Genomic DNA, 22989 nt, shown 5'->3' on the forward strand with positions numbered 1-22989 from the left:
GAGTTGTCATCCTAATAGTGTGCCAACAGAATTCACTTGATACCGAGTTTTCCATAGGCTTGGCTCGAACTTTCTCACCTTCAAGCCTTAATTCATGTACATGACTAAGTTTTCTCATTTTATGAATATAAATTCTCACAAGTATCACTAAAACTCCTGCTAATATTGCTATGCGTTTTGTATGATCCATATGAAAATGAGCATGAAATATCAAATGTGTATCTACTGACGAGGTAATTAACTATACGGTAGTGTTTTAACATACGAGGAAAGCATTCAAATTCAAATAGCCACTTGCATGAGAAATAAAGGAAAAAATAAAGACAAAGAAAAATGATTCTAACAACCATGAATCAAGAAATAATCGAGTTGAATTCTAATATAACATGAACCATAATTCTCACATACACAAGAGTTCCCTGAATATGATATGTGTTCTGTTAAAACAATTATTCCTTTTACAACAAAAAAATATATTAAAGAAAATATAAGGTAAAGCGAAAAGTTTTCCATCAAACACCCAATTAAAATCACAACTACTGAAATATCTGCTAGTTTTATTTATTATTTATTTTGTCCCTAAATTCTAATATTTTATATTCTAAGATAAAACTAAGGTTCTATTTACAATTATCCATTAGTTCTATTTTAAATTTATTCTCACGTTCTTTCTTTCAAATTGTAAAAACAAACTTCTAGGAAACTTGTTATTCTCCACAACCCTTTTCTTCAAGTTTCCTTTCCTTTTCTTTGTTTTTCTTAAGTTCTTAGTTGAAAATTCCTTTTTCCTTTCAATACACAAATATACCTAAAATCTTGGTTTCTATAATAAGCAACAGCCACTACACACAATTACAACATATCTCTGGCCTCCCTGCTCAGCTTCAGCTCAAACAACATTACACTGGGCTGGAATTGCTAATATTGATTAACAATAATTCTAAAATTCTAGAATGTATAACTAATATTGATTATCTATTCAAAATTATTGCTTATGCTCTTATCTTTTCACTAGGCTGGAATTGTTTTGAAGTTTATATGTTTTATCTTTAGTTTGTAGGACAAAAAAGATACACCCTCTGTATACAGCAATTTTGCATGTTTGGATGCAGAAACACATAATTGTTTTAGTAATTAATAAGAGATCTAAGTAAAGTTATGCATAGGTGTAAATGGATTCCACAAATGGATGCAATTTACTGACATTTTATGTTCTGCCATGCAACTATTTCTTTTACAGCCTCCAAAGGAGAAACGGTCATGTCTCTGGCCTCAAGAATTCCATACATATACCATGTCTCCTCCCATTTGGACCATCTATCATCCGGTCCTTTATGACAACTAACCATAAGGTCTGTTCAATTCATCATCTCGGCCAACACAGGCCACACACACACGATAACAGAGATGGCCACACACACACACATAGACTCACCTATTCAAGCTTCCCAAAATAGAATGACAACAACACCTAATAACAATCTCCACTCAATCGATCATGAAGGAACTAAAACCAATCAAATAAAGCAAAAAGGGACAAAAAAAATAAAAAAAATAGAGAACACATACCAGCAGAGATAATAAACTGGAAACAGAAAAAGAAAAGAGAAATGAAGAGAGGAATCAGAGGCTTTTACCTTTACCTGATCGAACAAGAGAAGCCGAAGATGAAGATGGTTTGTGGTGTGCAACTTTGTGTCAGGTTTAGAAGAAGAAGAAAGATAAACCTTAGATATGTTAAACAAGAAAAATGATAATATTTAGAGTAAATTAGTAAATACGAAAAAAACTTGAGGGTATAAAGAGAAAAAAATAATCGAACCATCATAAAACCACCGAATCAGTGGTTTTAAAAAATGGCGACAAACATAGTTTTGAAAACCATGATCCAACCACTAAAAAATTATACCATGTATTTGGAAATGCAAACAAACAGAACAAAACCATGAAAAACTCATACCATCATTATTGAATCATCATCCAAACAGACCCTAAGTTACCACATATATTTTAGGAGTTATTTAAGTTTCTTCCACAAGTTGACTCAATACCTCCTTAATCTTTTTATTAAACTCAAATAAGCTACTCACTCACTATAATCCTAATGTCATTACCAAAATTTTGGTGCATTCAATGGAAAATTTATGTTATTTTATATCATATTAGAAACATTCCTTGATAATATGTTATTCTACATAATATAGAATGCATTATCTACCAACATGACACCTATAACATGATATATCAAGAGTGTGTACATAGAAACATTTTAATTATTAAAAAAAGAAGAAAATAAAGGAAACATAATGGAAATATGTAAATAACTTAATAATAGTAAATAATAATAATAATAACAACAACAACAAGAACAATATATATAATGTGAGCATAATTTGCCTTGGACCACTTGGAAGCGATATCATAATGTCAAGTAAGCCCATAACAAGGAGACAGACCTAATGATTACAACAAATTCTCCAACTTTTCATCCAAACTTGGATTAATGAAAAAGATGGACTTAGATCTACTAAAGAAGCCCAAGAAAGAAACTACTCAACCAATTAACCCAATGACATAATGATATCATCAATTTGCTTTAAACACATGATGGAAATGGGTAAGAAAAAGAAGCAATTGGCTAAGACAAGAAAAAATAAGAAATTGTGGGTGGCTATCAAGGGAACCTTCATGGTCGACCCTAAATTACCATAAAACTTTTTTTTAAATAACTCATAATCTCTTTTAATAAAGGAAAAGATCATATCTATCGTAATTAATAATTTATATTTTAATTTTAATTAATTAATTTCCTATATAATTACACTTAACTAAGGACTTAGATTTTAATTTTAATTAATTTCTTCTGTAATTGCATCTGTTATATGACACGTTATAAAGTGTACTATTTTACTGAACTTGTCCACTATAACAAATATACTATTACTCCCTCGCTTAGTCCTTGGTAATCCTAACACAAAATCTATAAACACATTCGTCTATTGTAAGTGGGTGAAATTCATTGAAACTTTTCCTTACGTCATCAAGTACAAGAAAGGTAAGGACAATATTGTAGCGGATCCATTGTTACAGAAGTATATATTACTTACTACTCTTAATTTTAAATTACTAAGTTTTGAGTATATTAAAGAATTATATCCCAATGATAGTGATTTTACTAATGTTTATGCAACATGTGGAAAATTTTCCTTCTAGAAGCTTTATAGGCATGATGAGTTTCTATTTAAAGATGAAAAATTATGTGTACTTATATGTTCTTAGCAAAGACTGTTAGTACGTGAGTCACACTGTAGGGACTCATGGGACATTTTGGAATAATTAAGACTCTAAGTATAATACAGGAACACTTTTACTAGTTTAACATGTGCAAGGATGTGGAGTGAGTGTTTAAAAAATGTATTGCATGTAGGAATGTCAAGTTTAGGTCCTTACCACACGGACTGTACACTTTGTTACCCATCCGCCAGCACCATGGATAGTTGTGTTTATGAATTTTGTGTTGGATTACCAAGGGCTAAGAGATGGAATGATAGTATATTTATTGTAGTGGACAAGTTCAGTAAAATAACACACTTTATAACGTGTCATATAACAAATGATGCAACGAATATAACCAACATATTTTTTAGTAATATCGTACCACATGGGGTTCCCAAACCAATAGTTAGTGATAGGAATGTCAAGCTCTTAAGTAACTTTTATAAAGTTTTGTAGTACAAATTGGACACTAAACTATTATTTTTCACTATCTGTCATCCCTAGACAGATGGACAGACATAAGTAGTTAATAGGACTTTAGGAGCCTTAATAAGGCAGTAATTAGAAAAAAATTAAAAATATAGAAAAAGTGTTTACCTTTAGTGGAGTTTTCTTATAACAAGACTATTCAATTTTTTACCGATTTATCTCCTTTTAAGATTGTATATGAGTTTAATCTACTAACCCCACTTAATTTAACTCTTTTATCTTTGCAGGAACTTGATAATCTGAATGGATAATAAAGAATAGAGTTAGTTAAAACTATACACAAAAAGGTATGGGAACACTTAAAGAAAAAGAACGAATCATATACCTGCAAAGCCAAGAAAGGAGGAAAACGAGTCACATTTTAATATGGAGATTGGGTATGAATCTATATGAGGAAGGAAAGATTCTCTAAACAAATGAAGTCAAAATTGAACCCCAGGGGAGCTGACCCATTCCAAATTTTGAAGCGCATCAATGATAACGCCTTCAAGATAGATCTCCCAAATAAGTATAGCATTTCCACCACCTTTAATGTTGATAAACTTTTCTTTTTTGATGCAGGTTCAAATTCAATAACGAATTTTTTTTAAAGATAAGAGAGATAATGTGAGTATGGATTACTTTGAGCCACTTAGAAAAGACATCATCATGTTAAGTGGACCCATAATAAAGAGTCTAACCGAAGAATTACAACAAGCTCTCTAACTCTTCATCCAAACTTTGATTAATAAGGAATACAAGCTTAAATCTACTAAAGAAGTCCAAGGAAAGAAGTTATCCAACCAATTAACCCACAAGCATAATAGTATCATCAACTTGCTTCAAGTATATATGAAAATAACAAAGAAAAGAAGCAATCAGCCAATAAAGGAAAAAAGGAAATTATGGGTGGCTATCAAAGGAACCTTCATAGCCGGCCTGCCTTAAATCACCATAAAACTTCCTCATAAATCACTCATAATCTCTTCTGATAAAGGGAGAAGACCATATCTATCATAATTAGAAATTTAGACTTTAATTTTAACTAATTTCCTATGTAATTACACCTAGATAAGAATTTACACTTTAATTTTAATTAATTTCCTATATAATTGTACCTAATTAGGAATTTAAACTTTAGTTTTAATTATTTTTCCATATAATTATAATTTTAAATTAAGATATTTCCGTTACATTTTGTATTCACTTGGTCTACCCTATAAATAGACCATCAAGTCTTCATTATAAAGATTCAAGATTAAAATAAATAATATTGTGAGTCTTATTCAGTAGAGATATCTTCATCTTTTTTATTAAATAAGGAGTGAATCTATTTATCAAAATAATTCCTTATGACGTTCTTCCATTCTTCTTTTAATCATTATTTTTTCAATTATCTTATTTCCTATCATTCTTAATAGAGGGTTAAGTAAGGAGAGTTTTTATAGGATCAAATTCTTTTGGTGCCTTTAATAAAATTGTGTGAGTTCCTAATCACGTTGATTGATCTTGGGTTCCGCATTAATATACTTATTATTAACGGAAATGAAAGAAATAAGAATAAGACAAACATGTCTGATAATGGAATAAAAAATAAATGAGAGAAATAATGGGGGTTGAACTGCCTTGTCATCCTCTTAGGTGTAGTTAGAGCATTATAGTCAGCTTCCTAAATGTTCCACCAACTTTGTACCACCAAACTACTAACCAAAAACTTGAAGCGAGATTAATAGTATGTATAAGTTCATCTATCATCAAGTCGTGATTTATATGATAATTTAGGTGGGGGATTATTCTATGGTAGTGTGAAAACCCACGTAACCAATCTTTTACTTATTTCTTTTTTGGACCCACAATATGGATTAAAAAATGAGTAACTACCTTCTGACGTCGGTCTACCTTTACTGATGGTGATTGGAGTTATATGATTGACTTAGGAAACTTCTTATTGGTGTGCGCATTTCTTTATAAATTTTCAGCAATTAGCCTCTATAAGGCAGCTCTAGATGTATATAACAGTGATTATTGTGATTTATTACATAAGCCCATGGCTTTAGAGAGTTTGAAGAGACTTTGGATGAACTTAGAGAAATTATATTGAAGTTACAACCTAGTCCAACTAGAAAATGAGTATGAAATTTACTATAACCTTTGAAATTATGTTTGTAAATTAATCATACTTATTTTAATATAAGTCATTATTCAAATTAATAAGTTATATTAAGCACATAGAGAGTGGATCCAACTTCAATAACATATCAGTGGATCCTAAATGACAATAAAGTTCATCGAAAAAATAAATAACCTTCTTGTTAATAGTTGTTATATTAACATGTTCCTTCATCTATTTTATCTCATGATTGCCTAAGACATTAACACTGTCAAACATCAATAGTTAAACATATACTTATGTCATTTAGATCAATTTCATAAAAAAGTTATATTATAAATTTACGATAGTCATGGACCTTGAGATTATTTGCATAAAATATCTAATGATGTTATTTTCTTATACTAAGAATGATGGACTTGTAGTTACTTTTTACATTATTTTTTACAACCTGAAGAAAGTGTAGAGTAAACAAAGTTTGTTTTGCTTGCAAGAATGTACTCAGATTATATTACCACTGCATTTGACAAAAAACTAGTGAACATGCTCGTTTGAAATTTTTCTTAATCATAAAGATTTGGTGATGAACAATCTAAAAATCACATGAATGCCTAAAAATTCACAAACTACCAAAACTTGTGAAAAATGGCATAAATAATGAGTAGAAATTTTCTTTTTCACGTTTCCTAATTTTTCTCCTACTTGTATGAATCAAACCTTGAAATTATTTTATAATATATATTCTAAATAGTTTTAGATACTTGATGCAAGCAAATAAATAAAGATATATATATATATATATATATGTATGAGAATTTTAATTTTATCCTCCCATTAAAACTAATGTCTCAACCTTGGAGGAAAAATTCTTCATTAGTCATGATACTCTCACTCTTTAAGATAAATTTTATAAATAAATCTCAAGAAACACACTTTGATTTTGTCTAAATTTTTCGTTCAAAAAAGTAGCAAAAGAAAAATTATAATATAAAATTATAAGTGACCATGTATAGTACTTTGACACAACATTAAATTTTAAATTTTTACAATTAATTGCATAATAAAATATGTTCATACAAAACAAATTTATACTACGATACAATTATAAGTTTCTTTAGGAATCATACAATAAATATTTCAAAATTTTAATTACAATAAGTTAAAATAAAAGAAAGATTGTATAATGAATAAAATATAATATAAACATACATATAAACAATCAACTATCATATTGAGCCATTTAGAGCTCCATACATTGGATGAAGTTTACAAAGTTGCTCCAATGAATAAAAGATTGCCCCAATTTGCAATCTTTTATTTTAGTATAAGACAAGAACACATGTATATACTCTCCAAAATATTCAAAATAACATGATATTGCTTGAGTGAACAAGATGGAAAAAAAACCCATATGCTAGCTAGGATTTATCTTATTGATTTTCTTCTCTAGTTTGTTCTCTTATGTCACTATTTCTCTCTTATGTTTTATAGGGAAAGTGTGCACAAAATAAAAAAAGTCAAGCTTGAAGTTTGGCCTTAGTAGGAGAAAATTTGTGGCTTTTATATATAAATATAAGGATAACAAAATTTCTGAAATAGGAAAAGAAGACAAGGAAGAAGGACCATGTCATGAAACCTTACATTTTACCCTTAATGTGCTCACATGCGCTCCACCTCATGGATATGTGAGTAAGAGAATTCACAATAAGGAATTTATCTATTTTCTTTTCCTCCCATCTTATTATTAGTGATGTAATTATTGCCACAATTGTGATGCAGGATAAAAATATGAGAAAATAAGAATTCTCAACAAATTAAAAAAAGAAGCTCCATTAGATCATTTATGGTGGGATTAAATATGTAAATCACACACTGATTTAAAATATCAAATATGTAAATATAATAAACTAAGTATTCAAAATAAAAGCTAAACCAAAAGTAACACTAATTGAAAAGATTTTTTAATGATACATCATCTATCAAACATCACGTGATGAATATACTTTATTATTCACTTTTTAATCCTAAAGTCTTGTAACTATCATTTATGCTCATAAAACAAAACAAATACACACAAAAAGGGTATAATGGCCTCTCGCTTCTCTTGTTTCACGCGCAAACAACATGCATCACATTATTTTTTCTAATTTAAAACGTCAATAAAACAACCCTTACATCCATAAACTAAATAATAAGTGATAAATGAACATAAAACAATCATCTAGTTTCCTATTTCAATTATTTCTCAATAAGCAATTACTAATGTAAAAAAATCCTAAAGTTTGAAGATTAAACTGTAACTTTAAAAATGCAAAAAAGAACCGAAGATGTTAAATAAAATTTGACATCAACTAAAATTCAGGTTTATTATTTTATTGTATGATTGACTTAAATAAATTACAGTATGTATATATATATTCTCAATTTAAGTATGTTATATCATTAATATAAAAATTGATTATAATTGTTGCACATTTACTTAACAAATTAATAGATAAAAATTGTAATATAATTTTTATATTGGAAATGATTTCAATTTTAGTTTCAAATTAAAACTTTCCATTACAATATTAAAATTTTTATTTTTATTCTCTAAAAAAATGTTGTTCTATGATGTTATCAATAATTTTTACTTTTTTTCTTTTAAATTTTGAACATTAAATTTTAAACTCCAATCCTTTGAAACTTTAATAATCTAAGGTATTTTGGTAGACATGAAAAATCTTACGGAAAGCACACGTGGCAACTTTCTATTGGCGGCAATGACGTCCAGAGTTTTTCTCTTTCTTTTTCTTCTAAATTATCGTACCAATCTTTTCAAGAGGAAGCGAGCTGCGGAAGTTGGGAAGACATTGACGAGATTCGGGATTTGCTTGCTTGTCAGAAAGATAATTTCTCCTGGGTGGCATCTTTGAGGTACTCTTTGCTATTTCGAAATTCCATGGCCTTATTAAAAATCTGAAAGTTCTTTAGGGCTTCTCGTGTGAAACTGTTTTTGATTTGTCATTGATCTGGATTTTTCCTTGTTTCATCATTGTTTCTGTTATCGATTATCTTCTTGTTTGTCATTGTTTGTTTGATTCTATGTTAGCTTCTCTGTTATTTTCTTTTCTTCGTGTAATGATGTCGGTGTGGTGTGCGCAGGGAGGGGAACCGAAGGATGATGCGGTTGCGTACATATGCCAGTCTTAGTCTCTTTGCGACTATAGCGGTTGTTTATCATGCTTTTAACAGTAGAGGCCAATTTTACCCTGCAATGGTTTATTTATCGACGTCTAAGATCAGCTTGGTGCTTCTTCTCAACATGGGTTTGGTCATTATGTGCACTCTGTGGCAATTAACCAAAAGGGTCTTTCTGGGTTCCCTTCGAGAAGCGGAGGTGGAGAGGTTGAATGAGCAATCATGGAGGGAGGTCATGGAAATCCTCTTTGCAATAACTATTTTCAGACAGGACTTCTCAGTTACATTTCTTGCTATGGTCACAGCTCTATTGTTAATCAAGGCTTTGCATTGGTTGGCTCAGAAAAGAGTTGAATACATCGAAACAACCCCCTCTGTTCCCATATTGTCTCACGCTCGGATAGTTTCTTTTATGGCTTTCCTCCTCCTCCTAGATTCTCTGTTTTTATACAGTTCTGTCAAGTATTTGATTCAAACACGTCAGGCTTCAGTATCTCTCTTTTTCTCATTTGAGTAAGTTCGTCTCTTTCTAGTGGTTGTTTACACACACACACACTATCCCGTCAGCTGGGTCGACATTATGCTTCAGTTGCTCAAAAAAGAAAGAGCTGCTTGATTTTATCTCTTCATGATTGGTGAACCATCTTTTTATGGCTCACATATACCGCATGATGTTTATAGTGGAGAAATTTTGTTTCCGTATAAGACTAAAAAATTTGACAGTCGACATGACCAAGATGATTTCTGAGTTCTTTGATGTATTTTAAGTTGAAAACATGGCATCCAGGAAAAAAATAAAAAGAAAAGGTAGTGAATATTCAAATATTATTGTTACCTTGTGGACCCAAGGCAATTAAACATATAGTTATGCTACCCTTGGTATGTGGTAAGCTGGTAATGGTGAAATGTAATTATGAACCTGGAAAGATTAATGATGAAAATATCTACGATTTCAATGTTTAAAAATTATGTTTAGTTCTTTGTTAAAAAAAATTATTTCAACAAAATTATGTTTAGTTCTCAATATTTAAGATAGATGATTGTGACTGTTTGTAAGTTTTATTTTGTTTGTTCATTTATTTTTGGTTGGGGGCCTGGGGCAAGGATGGGTATGCTTGTTATTCTTAACTTATAGGTGTGTGAAAACCAAACAGAAGTTTGCATTCACCAGATTTTAGTTCTTTTCTATAGTGATCAGGGGTGTGCACTGGATGTACGTTTGGTAGTGTTTTTCATTGCAGTGATATCTAATGGCTTTCTATCTTAGGTACATGATACTAGCAACAACAACAGTGTCAATATTTATAAAATATGTTTTCTATGTGAGTGACATGCTCATGGAAGGACAATGGGAAACAAAGGCTGTGTACACCTTCTACTTGGAGCTTATTCGTGACTTGCTGCACTTGTCAATGTATCTATGCTTCTTTCTGGTGATCTTCATGTAAGTTAATTATTCAGCCTCAGTTCTTCTTTATTACAGTTTCATGAATTGCAGGTACATAATAAATGTGCATGAATTTATTTTAAAAAAAATGTGCACGAATCATATGGATCTTGAGACTTCTAAATAATCCTATTATATTGCTGTAGAAATTTACACCAGTAGACCTTCAAATTTTGTTATTTTTTTCTAGTTCTTCTAAGCCTGTTTTCTATGCACATAAGATCTTTGTACTTGCTGATGCATTTTTTATGTCAAACTGATAAATCTTATAGTTAGTCAGTAAATTGAATGGCGTGTCTACTTTTTCTTTTAGAATCATACTTCACTCTTAAAATAATGGAACTTTGGACTTGTTACAGTTGTATATTAAATTTAAGGATGATATTAGGCAGAAGGTGCTTTCATTATGTAGAGGCGCTTCATCATAGGTCTTGGAGATACTATCTCTTTAACAAATCCCTTTTTTTTTCTTTTTGTCTTCTCCTTTATATATTTATAAGCTTATTACGGAATATAAAAGCTTGGAAACATAAACTAGAAACAGAAGCTAAGATAAAATCAGGGAAAGAGCACATAAAATTCATGCTGTTGAATTTTGTATACTGGATGGCATCTCCTTGGTGTTGTTGTTAATAAAATTTTTGCTCTGTTTATTTTTTTAAAAATCCATGCTGCTGAAAGCCAAGAGGCTAAGAAGTTGAAGCTATGTATCTACCAGCTTTCTGGAGGCATCTATGCTGATTTGGTGGAAGGGTGAGGTGGGAACTGACTTGAACTGGTGGATAACCAGCCTGTGAGGGTCTCAGCTAGTTAGGGTGACCTTAAATGGTCTGACGAGCAAAATAAATTATTGCAGATTTTAGACAGAATCCCATTTGCATGTGCTGATGCTCGTGGTCCGTGTGTTAATCTCTAGTCACTGGATAAGTTTGATCTTTAGTGTCTAGTTTGTGATAAAGTAGTGGTTATAGTGAGATGAATCTACAAGCTTATTGCTAAAAATCTTGGCTAGAACGGATGATTCAGTTTTATGAAGTTGTGGGGAAATGCAACAAGATTTTGTGGGTCGAAGGTAAATCTTTAGTGCTTCTTTAATCTCCAACGGAAAGGTTGATGCAACTGTCTAGAAGGGAATCCCTGGATTGTTGTGCAAACTTAATACTGAAAGGCAAATGATCATGTCTCATGGCTGTTTCTTCACTATATCATGAGGAGGGGTCGGCCTTAGGGAGAAATTATGTTGGATGCATTTTCCCACTATATTTCAACAGCCTCCTTTCTTGTGGTGGACCATATGAATTTGCTAAAATCTTCCAAAGGCCCGAGACTAGGTGACTCCTTTTAACCTATTCTGTGTTTTCTGTTCGTCCGCTTTTAATCTTCTCATTCTCATAGCAAGATAGGTAGATCTTTTTGAGGGCTTGTGTACAGCTGAATGTGATTAGAGATGGAAATCTCCTACCTTATGTTCACATATGACACTCTCCTTTTTCTTGAAATTGGATGATCAACATTAGTTGTGAGGTTTTGTGCTTCCAAACTGTTTTTTTCTTTTTTCATGAAGCTTCTAAGCTGTTTTTGGGTTAAAAGTCGATTGGGGTAAATCTGAGTTGGTGCCTGTTGGTCTAGGGTTTAATTGTGATGAATATTGCTTAGATTTTGGGGTGCAAGATCAGCAGCTCTTGCCAAGTAGTTTAGTCTGTCTCTAGGTTTTGGTATTGGAGAGGCGTCCTTTTTGGATTTTATTGTGGCTAAGGAAGAAAGTGGTCGACTTGTTGGAAGAAGAGATATTTATCAAAAGGGCTAGACTTACTCTTTTTTTTTTTTTTTGAACTAAAAATGTATTAGTATAATAGCATGGTACCAAAAAAGGTGGTACTAGCCCATTTACAAAAGATTTACAGTGTAGTTAGCATATCAATGACAATCCCAAAATCCTCCTCACTCATTATATCATGTCCTAACAAGATTGTCCCAAAATAATTAAATAGCCTATCTCTTAATTTATACAACCCTACTTCTTTCCCTTCAAATGCTCTTGGGTTTACTTCTTTCCAAAGAACCCAAAAAAGGGTCAATGGGATCAAAGTAGAAACATTGCCATTGATTTTAAGCCCGTCCCTAGCCCAAATTTTATCCTAACATTCCCAGGCACAACCCAATTAATCCGCAGCAGTCCATAAATTATACACCACAAACTATAGGCTACGGTGTACCATAAAAGTAGGTGATTGCAAGTTTCTTCTGCACACATATAAAGGTAGCTTCTATTAACAATAACCTGCCCCTTCCTTTTTAATTTGTCAATAGTGAGAATGCTTTCCCTGCTTGCTTTTCAAGCAAAAAAGGCTACTTTAGAATTCTAAATTTGCTTAAAAGGGAACTCTCAATTGTCATTCCCATCCCCACCAAACAGCATTCTGTAGTATGACTGGACAGAAATTTTTTTCCTTTTTTCTAACTTCCAGGAGACCTGATCCGAGCCCTCTTTTACATTCTGCTTCTCCAAAATTGCCAAAAGCTCTTCAAACTCTTGAATTTCTCAGTCCTTTAAATGTCTGTTCACTCTAACAGACCATTCGACACAATCATTGTAAATCCAGTATGCATCAGCCACCAACATCAATTTCGAATGGGCAATCTCAAAATTTTTGGGAAACCTGTTCTGCAAGCTGTCTTCACCAACCCATTTGTCACACCAGAATCTGATTTTATTCCCCTTCCCCAGGTTCCATTTAATACAGCTATAGAATCTCGGTCATTGTTTCATTATATTCTTCCACAAGTCTCGTCCATGAGGCCTAGAGCTGGCCCCAGAACATATCGCATTCAGATCACCCCAGCGGACAGACACAATTTTTCTCCACAACTTGTAATCTTCATTCAAAGACTTCAATAACCATTTTCCTTGAAGTGCCAAATTCATGTTGACAAGAGATCTTATCCCTAAATCACCACTATGAATTGGTTTTTTAACCACCTCACAGTTAACCAAATGATACTTCCTTTTTCCATCTTCATCGCCCCATAGAAATCTTCATTGAATAGCTTACAATTTCCTTGCAATTTTTTTGGGGATTGTGAGTGTCAAAAGGTAGTAAATAGGGAGGTTGGACATAGTGCTTTTGATTAGAGTTAAGTGGCATCTCTTAGATAGGAAATTCCTTTTCCAACTCGCAAGTCTATTCAAACATTTCAATAACTGGTTCCCAGGTACACTTATCTTTAAATTTGGCCTCCAAAGGAACCCCTAAATATTTCGTAGGAAACACCACTGCCTTGCACCCAAAACCTTGGCATATTTGCTGCCATCCCCATTACTCCCTGTTCTAACAAGCCCTGATTTTAAGAGGTTTATTTTCAGCCCTGATACAGCCTGAAAACAATGAAGGATACAGTGAAGGCGTAACAGATTCTTATCAATCCATTTACTTCCTCTCTCTCTTTCCCACTCTTGGTAAAGTTGCCAACCATATTGAGGCTATCCAATGTTTTTTCTGTAGGGATGAGCACAAAAATATACCATCTCATGGCTTTTGGAATCATGTAAAGCCCTTTGAAGGAAGTGGGCCTAGTATAAGGTTCTTACAGAGTTTCAATCAAGCTACTCTACTCAAGTAGAGTAGAGGTGCTTATCTTTAAATTTGGCGTCCAAAGGAACCCCCAAATATTTCATAGGAAACACCACTGCCTTGCACCCCAAAACCTTGGCATATTCGCTGCCATCCCCATTACTCCCTGTTCTAGCAAGCTCTGATTTTAAGAGGTTTATTTTCAGCCCCGATACAGTCTGAAAACAATGAAGGATACAGCGAAGGCGTAACATATTCCTATCAATCCATTTACTTCCTCTCTCTCTTTCCCACTCTTGGTAAAGTTGCCAACCATATTGAAGCTATCCAATGTTTTCTCTGTAGGGATGAGCACAAAAATATACCATCTCATGACTTTTGGAATCATGTGAAGCCCTTTGAAGTAAGGGGGCCTAGGTATAAGGTTCTTACCGAGTTTTAATCAGGCTACTCTACTCAAGTAGAAAAGGAGGTTCTTGTGCATTGGTTCATGGAATTACATGAGGACTAAGTTTTTTGTTTGTTGGTAGATGGGTCGTGTTTGGGCCCGAGTAGAGGTGTTTTTGGCTAGCCTTTGGTGGTGGGTCGGCCAAATTCCAAGTATGCTCCTGTTTGGAAGCTGTCTAAGAATGGAAAGGATTCTGTCACATCCTACTACAATCTTTTGCTTGGTTCTGAGAAGATTTTGGATTGCTTTCTATAGAAACGAATATGGAAGACAGAAGTGCTTCATAATTCCCTTTTTTTTAAAACAAAAAGCATTGGGAGGCAGCTTGGAGAAGGATTTTAACTGTTGACAAGTTCATGAAGAGAGGCAGAGTTATGGTTAACATGTGCTTTTTAAACCACAAGTAGAGCGTATACCCTAGCTATTTTCTTCTCTGGTGTTCTGAAGCTAGAAGCGCTAAGGGATTTGTGTTCTCCACGTGTTGAACCTCAGCTGGGTTCTCAATGGCTCAAGTAAGGATGCATTATGAGCTCGGGATAGTGTTTATTGCTTTGTCTAGGCAGAAAATTTCTGCTTCATCCCCCATGCATCTTCTTGGTCATCTAGAAAAAGAGATAAGAGGGCTTTTGAAAATGTTTCCTCTTTTCCTAGTCTCTATGACCAATGGCTTAGAGTATTCCATATTTTTGTTCTCTGCTTGTTCGTTGTTTGATGGGAATGATCTTGTTACCTTTTTGAACTCTTCTCCTTGAGAGGGCTGTAAATATTTTGTACATGAGTGGCTCCTCCTTGGTGCTTTTTGATGTTATTATCTTTTTCTCCTTAAAAAATGAGAGTACGATAAATATTCGGTTGTCTGTAGTTGATGCTGCTGGGACTGTATGGATATAGGATAACAGTTGGAATTCTTGGATTTAGGAAGTGGGGTAGCATTTTCTGTAAAGAGTGACTGAAACTTGGTAGTTAGATTTGCTGGCGGCGTCTAAGATTGCCGGTGCCTGCAGTGTTTATCACCTCCTGATGGTAGCTGAATTGTTGGAGAAGCCAATGGGTCTGAGACTGGTTTTTGGGTTTTTTTTTTTTAATAATAATTATATACATTTGTTATGTAACTAGGAGTATGAGACCTATGGTTTTAAGGATTTCGTGTTTGGACTGTGGACCAAGGCATAATAAGCTTGCAAGAAGCCAACTTTTGACATCACCACAAAAAATAAAACCCTTTACTCAAGTCTTTAGACGGTGAAAGGTGAAGGTGGGCAGTATTTGTTTTGGATGATAGCTTTCTTACTATTTGCAGTGGTTATATAAATGGTAATCGCAAGAACTTGGCTAAAGCATAACTGTCTTGCAACAAGATAGTTGTTGACTAGCATAACTATATAGATTTTTATTGTAAAAAAAAGATAGTCTTTGACATTTCTATCAATGGTGTGGACCTTCTGTCAGGTTGCTGAACCCAGCAGTAACCAGCCACAATTAGTTTGATCAATGGTTGATTAGTTAATCCTAGATTAGTTACAATTGTGGTCCTAAGGTTTTACTGCCTCTGGCAGATTTTTCTTTTCTCTACTTCACTGCAGATTTTATAGTTTTTAGTTGTGTTTGTCTTGTATGAGTAAGGGATGGTAGAAAGGCAGGAAAACAAGAAACATTTTACCTAAATTTCAGATCAGAATCAACAACGATTCTCTACCCTAAACGTAAGCCGTAAATTTCTGTTTAATCAAATTCAGGGTCCAAAAATCCTAAAATCTTTTTCTACTAACACCTGCACAGCATTCATAGATACTGGAAGAGAGGGAAACAAATCATAAGAAATTTCTAAGAGGAGTAATGACAATCATGCATTTAGTCTGTTTGCTCATTGACAAATGCACATGTTTATCCCAATTTTTTTGTTGAATCTGGTGGTCTTTGTACTGATACCTAATTTTGAAAAATCTATGATAGCTCTTTTTTCTACATTCATCCCCCTTTTTGTTAAATTTGAATTGTTTTTTTGCAGGAATTATGGCGTTCCTTTGCACCTAATACGGGAGCTCTATGAAACATTTAGGAACTTCAAAATACGTGTTGCTGATTACGTTCGTTATCGGAAAATCACTTCAAATATGAATGATCGATTTCCAGATGCAACCCCTGAAGAGCTTAATGCGTTAGTCTTGAATTTTATTTACCACATGTGGTGTGAATACTCTGAAAGAATAGTTCTTATCCTTTTTTCTTACATTCCCGATTGATTCTGTTGGCTATGCAGAAGTGATGCAACCTGCATTATATGTCGTGAAGAGATGACAACAGCCAAGAAATTAATCTGTGGGCATCTTTTCCATGTGCATTGCCTACGGTCATGGTTAGAGCGACAGCACACATGTCCAACATGCAGAGCATTGGTTGTACCACCTGAAAATGGGACATCGGCTGGAGGACAAAATGTGGCACGGCAAGATGCTCATCAGCAGGGTAAATCTGTTTCTGCATCTGTATGTTTATGTATGTGTTTGTCAAAAATATTCTTCAGATGATGGACCTTTTCATTTATAATAAGACAACCAAACTTTGAGATATAAATTCTTGTATTAAGAATTAATTAAAAGAGTGTTTTTGCGTTTACCTATTTAGAGGCTTATAAATAGTTTAAACACTGTTTTCAAATTTACTTGGTTGGCAATGTAATAAGTGTTTGTTTGGCTGGATTTCTACTTCTGCTTTTATGTCCAAAAGAAGCAGAAGTCTAGGCAGATACTGAAAAATAAAAATGTTTTTAGGCAGAAGTAGAACTTGTTTTTTGATTTTTTTAAAGTTGAAATCAAAAGCGGGAGACATAAGCTATTGAGATATGTTTTTTTGTTGTGTGATATAAATAATATTTTAACAAGTGTACTTGTTAATTTTATATTTTATTGATTTATTAATTTAATATTTTTTAAAATAAAAAATAATACTATTATTATTAATAATTTTATATTTGTTATAAAGTATTCAAATAAGTTTTTATTCTTAAATTAAATAATAATGATTTAAAATTAATAATATACTGAATACGAAAAATAAAGTAATTAAATAAAATAAATGTTTTCAAATAATTTAAATTATTAAAGCAGAATTTAATGAAAAAGTTAATATTATTTAAATAATTCTATTAGTTTTTTTTACTGTTATGCAATTTTTTTAATCATTTCAACATTTATTTTATTTTTGTATCATAATTAATTAAATACTTCATAACATTTTATGTTTAAAATACTTTTTATAGCAAGTTTTACCTGACACAATATTGCTTTTACATGAAACTGCATTTACTAAGAACTATTTTCACAGCACTGTTAGTAGTTCACAGCACAGATAGGCCACTGGATCAAAGGGAACTTTAGTAGGATCATTTGCATGTGCCAATAAGCAGTTTTAAGTTTCCCTAACATTTTTGGTGTTGACTTAGAATGTTTATCTTTTAACATTTCATATCCTCATATATATATATATATATATATATATTGCAAAAAGGAAACTTACAATAAATGATTATTTTTACAATTAACATCTTTATCCAAATCCATAAATGCTTACTTTTGTAATAAATACGTAGGTGTTCTAAGTAACTTAAAACACTTACTGTTTTAAGCATATTTCTGTCATTAATTCAAAACACTCTAAATTCAAGTACATTCCAAATAATTTTTTGAAGATTTCTTGATAATCAATAAGAAAAGATTAGTAATTTAATAAATGGAAACAGGAATGAGCCCCCCAAATACAGATGCTCAGGGTTCTGCTGCTGGAGTTCTCAATGATAATTTGAGTGGTCATCAGGCCAGGCTTCAAGCTGCTGCTGCTGCTGCCTCTGTATATGAAAGATCCTATGCATATCCTTCTGCAAGCACGCTAATATGGTAGGTACCTTTGTATTTCAAATATCTCAAAGTCTAGCTATGGCTTGTGGTTTTTGTTTTCTCACAGAACTCTTTGATGGCCACTATTTCTAATCTGGAGACCTGGAAAGTTATCCTTGTTTATTTACATTTTTGGTTTAGCAGTAGAGAGATGTTGTATAATGTACTAAACTATTAATTTTCAAGCTGTGACTTGATTTTATTCATTTCTGGCTTAAACTGGGCTGGCTTCCATTTGTGTATTCCATTTAAATGTTTTAGGTTTAGTTCCTCATATTTCCAGCTCCCATTTTGATTCTGTGACCAGTTATCATTCTTGCTTTTTTATCTTTGCTATTTGGCCTTTGTGGCTGGGCACTAATTTGCTAGTCCAGCTGTAATTTACAGTTCAAATTAGATAAATATTTCAATCATTAACAGAAAAGAAACATTTTTTGTTTCATGCAAACATTTGAAAGAAATAGTTGTCTTCTATTCAGGTCTCCTGGTTATGCTTTATTTCTTCAGGCATCTAGACCTGAATCTGATATTGGGAGTAGCGTGGAACAAACTTCTGTTGGCTCTAGAGAATACGTAGTTCCTGGTGGATCTTCAAACTTATCCTTTCCACTATTTCCGCACTCTGTTTTTGTGCCTTTCCAGTTAGATGGTGCGAGTGTGAATTCTGGGAACAGATTGGGTGTTGATATAAATATTCCAGATTCTCAGTTGGAAATGCAGAGGAAGTTCCTCCAACATCAGATTGAGGTATCATTTACGATTTGCTTTTTGGTGTTATTACTATTCTTTTAATTTTATTACTGTTAAATTTGTTCTTATGCTTTTATATTCAATTCAGTCTCTCTTAACATCAGTTTCATGCCTAGGACTTTCCTTCTCTCTATATGCTGAAACCATTTTGGTTTCTTAGTTTATGCCTGTTCCTTTAAGAAATATCATTTTAGTGGCAAATTGTTATGTGATCATGATAAATATAAACAAATAATAGGATGACACTGTTTTTCTTTTCAAGCAGCAAACATAAGCTTTGTTTAGTAGTTCTGTGAGAAAAGGACTTTCTTTTAAAAAACTTGCTTATACTTGCTATGACTAAAAGCTTTCTGTACCAAAAGTAATTATAGTGGTTGTTAGATTATTTCTGACAAAATAGCATTCAGATGTTATACAAGATATTTGTCTTTGGTAACCAAACATGTAAAAAAATTATATAAATATATTATTGTTGTATTTAAGAATTTTTTTCTCCTAAGAAGTTGAAATATATTTATAAATTCCAATGAACTTTTTAGAAAGAGTATCTGTATATTTAGTAAGTAATTAAGAGTCATTAATTATTTTTATTTATTTTCCTCGGAAGCAAGTTTTATTGCTTTGAGAAAGCAACCGTGTGGTTGCTTTTCAGAGAAGCCAAATTTATTTTACCAATTGAGGAATTTTGGAAAGCATTTATGAAGTACGCTACCGAAAAAAATTGTTAAAAGCAAGATTGAGCTTTGAAAAAGCAATACAAAAGCTTTACCAAATGGCGCCATAAAATTTGTCAGTTGTCATCATGTGAATCTCACTGATCGAGTCTCTCTCTCTCTCTCTCTCTTGCTGTGTACATATAGGTGTCTATTTGCTTTTGGAAATTGTACTTTATACTTGATTGGTAGGTTTGCCTATCTGGTGTGGCAAAACCAAATAATAGTTTATTTGACATAAGACCCTTTTAGTCAACTGGTTCTCTATGCACATGATCATAAGCTAGGGATTTCTAATATGGTTTAAAATCGAGTATAAAGGAAAAAATATAAATTCAATAACTAAGAGGTTGTAAGAATATTTTATGTGAAGTCCTACTATTTTAACAAATTAAAATAATATGAAATAAAAATAAAAATACAGTATGCTTAATTTTATCAATTTAAAATAATTATGTGAAAATTTATCAATTTAGCATGTAATAATAAGACATTTAATTAACGTTTGTATGTAATATATATTTTCTTTAACAGATCAAATAAATAGAGCTATTATAGTCATTCACAACTTGTTTTTTTCCGGCCTTACTATCGAGCCAAATATTATAATAAGATTGTAAAGAGTTATTATTGATTGTAAACCAAATATTGTTATGTTACCATAATTCCATTACAGTATTTTACCATTCCTGGTAGCTAATCTTTACATTCTAGTTGTATTTCCTTAAGAGGACCAAACATGCTTTTAGAATAGAATTAGTGGAAATTTAATTGAGAAAGTAGGAAAGGGCAAAGGAGTAGGGATTAAGGTGATGAATTACAAGAAGAAATAAATAGAACAGTTTGCTTGAGAGAACAAGAAGCATAGGCAGAATACAAAGGAGATAAGGGGCGATTAAATTCCTGATCAGTAGTTCTCAATTCAATGTTCTCTACTATTGTTCTTGGTTATAGCCTTTTACTAGGCACTAATTAGAATCCTAATTATAACCAATACAGAAAATTTCAAAATAATAAAAATAGTCAAAACTTTCTAAATGCTAATCAAACTTGAGAATCCAGTAAAACTAGTTACGATTTCCCAAATAGCCTAACCAACTTAGTAGTAGAATGATATAGTAATTGCTGGCAGTGATTTTTTTTTTCCCCATAGACCCGTACATTTCTAGGTAGTTTAGAAAAAGGAATATGCTAGTGATTTAAAAATATGGGGAAAAAAGGTTTCAATAGAAAAAGAATGAAAAAGGAGTTTGTTACTGTCTAGATTGAAAAGTAGCTCTAAGGATAAGGCCTATTGGATTTTGGTGATGTCTTCTTAGATATGTGGAAGAAGCCAAAGCAAGATGAATATGGGAGAAACTGTAGAGCTGGTCCCTCTTGGTTTGATTGTGTTCTTTGGATCAGATCAGTTGCGCGTAAATCTTGTGTGACTTCTGGGTTTACCATGTAAGGTGTGTCCCGAGTGGCTCTGTTTTGACTTCTCCGCCAATTATTTTTCTAAAAGAATAAAACTAAAGCAGAACATTGAATGCAAATTGGTGTTCCTTTGTGCATAAAAGTAGTTTTTCCACTTCCTTTAAGAGGTTGTGTATCTTCTTATCAAGGTGAGATTGGGTGCATGAATTGAATGCGATTCCATGTCATTGGTTGATGTCTTGACTGGTTTTAGCATTACTTCTTCAAGCTTAATTAAAACTATTTCTTTAATGCATCTGAATATATGGATTAGCGATTCTCCTGTGTTGCTCTTGTTTTTCTCTTCTTATTAATAAATATCATCTCAATAGATGCTGCATCTGAATATATGGATTAGCTAATTGATTTTCCTGTGTTGCTCTTGTTTTTCTCTACTTTTTAATAAATATCATCTCAATAGATCCTTCAAGACCAGCTCCAACTCCTGCAGATGCCCAAAGCTGAGGAAAGCATGGCAACTGACCACCCAGTATCATCAGCTAGTGTAGGCAAGAGTGTTGGATCTTCATCTGCTTCTGTTTCTGACAGTGGTCGTCGTGAGGGGATTGAAGGAGGGTACTGACAGTGACATTAATTTTGCACAGATGTAGTTGGATTACAAAATAGGCTGAGAAAAGTGCTTGTGGTAAGGGAGGCAGATACAAAGATGAGAAAACTTTTAGCAACTGCTGCAAACTTAGAGCTGAATTATCATGAGGAAGCCAGCTTTAGCTTCCTAGTTTTATTGCTTTTCCTGACAATTCTCAGATTATATGAGTTGTGCAAGGTTGGCAAAATGTAAATTGTGCATGTGAAAGATTACTGCTATCTTACAAAATATTCCTTTACAAAAATAAAAAATAAAAAATTACTGCTTCAAAAGTAGAAGTTTTTGGCCTGAGTGGCATGAAAGAAGATGAGGGATCTCTCTCTGTCTCTACTCTTCTTTTTGTTTGTAAGAAAGAAGATAAATTCTTCTTAATTTTTATCACTTAAGGCATATGAGATTGAAGGTTTCTTGCATGGTTTTGAGCTATGGTTTAGTGTTGATTTTTGGAGAAAAAATATAATTTTATTTTTTTATCTTTTAGGCAGTTTGTTGTATTTAGAGTATTTATAGAAATTTTAATTTATTAATAATTTTTTTTTATTATATTAAAATTTTAATAATATAAAATTATAATTTTTATATAATTTTAATTATATAATATTAAATAATTAAATAATTAACTAATTAAATAAAAAAATAAAATGAAATATACTCGTTTAACGTTCTTCAAGTTGGTACATATATATGGCAAATTCTTAACTTTCAAAGTAAGTTCTAAAAGTCCTCATGCAACCTACCAAAGGTGTATGCACGTTCGACTTGCCTAGGTTCAAAACAGAGTGATCTGGCTCAAAACGGCTTGACTCGATTCGAAATGGCTCGAACTGAGCTCACTTTGAGCTCAGTTCGAGTTTGGCTCTAAAATAACTTGGGTTTAGCTCTAAAATGGCTCAGACTTAGCTGTAAATCGGATCAAAGTTGGCTTAACTCGTCTTCTTCGGACATATCTCCAAACTTGTGCAAAAAAACGGAATGAGCTTATTATTATCAAATAATTTTAATTAAATAATATTAAATAATTAATTAATTAAATAACAAAATAATAAAATAATAAAATATGGTCTCCA

At 32.4% G+C, this 22989-nt stretch overlaps 1 protein-coding gene across 2 annotated transcripts; it reads left to right on the forward strand.

Moving 5' to 3' along the window:
* Positions 1-8631: 8631 nt before the first annotated feature.
* Positions 8632-22335, forward strand: LOC110816318 (ERAD-associated E3 ubiquitin-protein ligase HRD1B-like). 2 transcript variants are annotated; one of them, XM_022044465.2, is made up of 8 exons: positions 8632-8770; positions 8999-9547; positions 10302-10478; positions 16510-16659; positions 16762-16967; positions 18241-18394; positions 18874-19141; positions 21734-22335. In XM_022044465.2, the coding sequence occupies exons 2-8, from the start codon at positions 9015-9017 to the stop codon at positions 21893-21895; spliced, it is 1650 nt and encodes a 549-aa protein (XP_021900157.1). In that variant the 5' UTR covers positions 8632-8770; positions 8999-9014; the 3' UTR covers positions 21896-22335. The 2 variants fall into 2 exon arrangements, with proteins under 2 accessions (XP_021900157.1, XP_021900158.1); XM_022044466.2 differs by having other exon boundaries at positions 21764-22335.
* The last annotated feature ends 654 nt before the right edge of the window (positions 22336-22989 follow it).

This window comes from Carica papaya, chromosome 1, assembly GCF_054855325.1.
Source record: "Carica papaya isolate Zhongbai chromosome 1, ASM5485532v1, whole genome shotgun sequence".
Taxonomy (NCBI): Eukaryota; Viridiplantae; Streptophyta; class Magnoliopsida; order Brassicales; family Caricaceae; genus Carica; species Carica papaya.

What these genes read in the sequence shown, in the direction of transcription:
- LOC110816318 (XM_022044465.2), top strand. Translation starts at nt 9,015, where the DNA reads ATGATGCGGTTGCGTACATATGCCAGTCTTAGTCTCTTTGCGACTATA. An exon ending in GCAAGATGCTCATCAGCAGG is followed by an intron (nt 16,968 to 18,240) that starts GTAAATCTGTTT and finishes AAATGGAAACAG; the next exon opens with GAATGAGCCCCCCAAATACA. An exon ending in TCTGCAAGCACGCTAATATG is followed by an intron (nt 18,395 to 18,873) that starts GTAGGTACCTTT and finishes TCTTCTATTCAG; the next exon opens with GTCTCCTGGTTATGCTTTAT.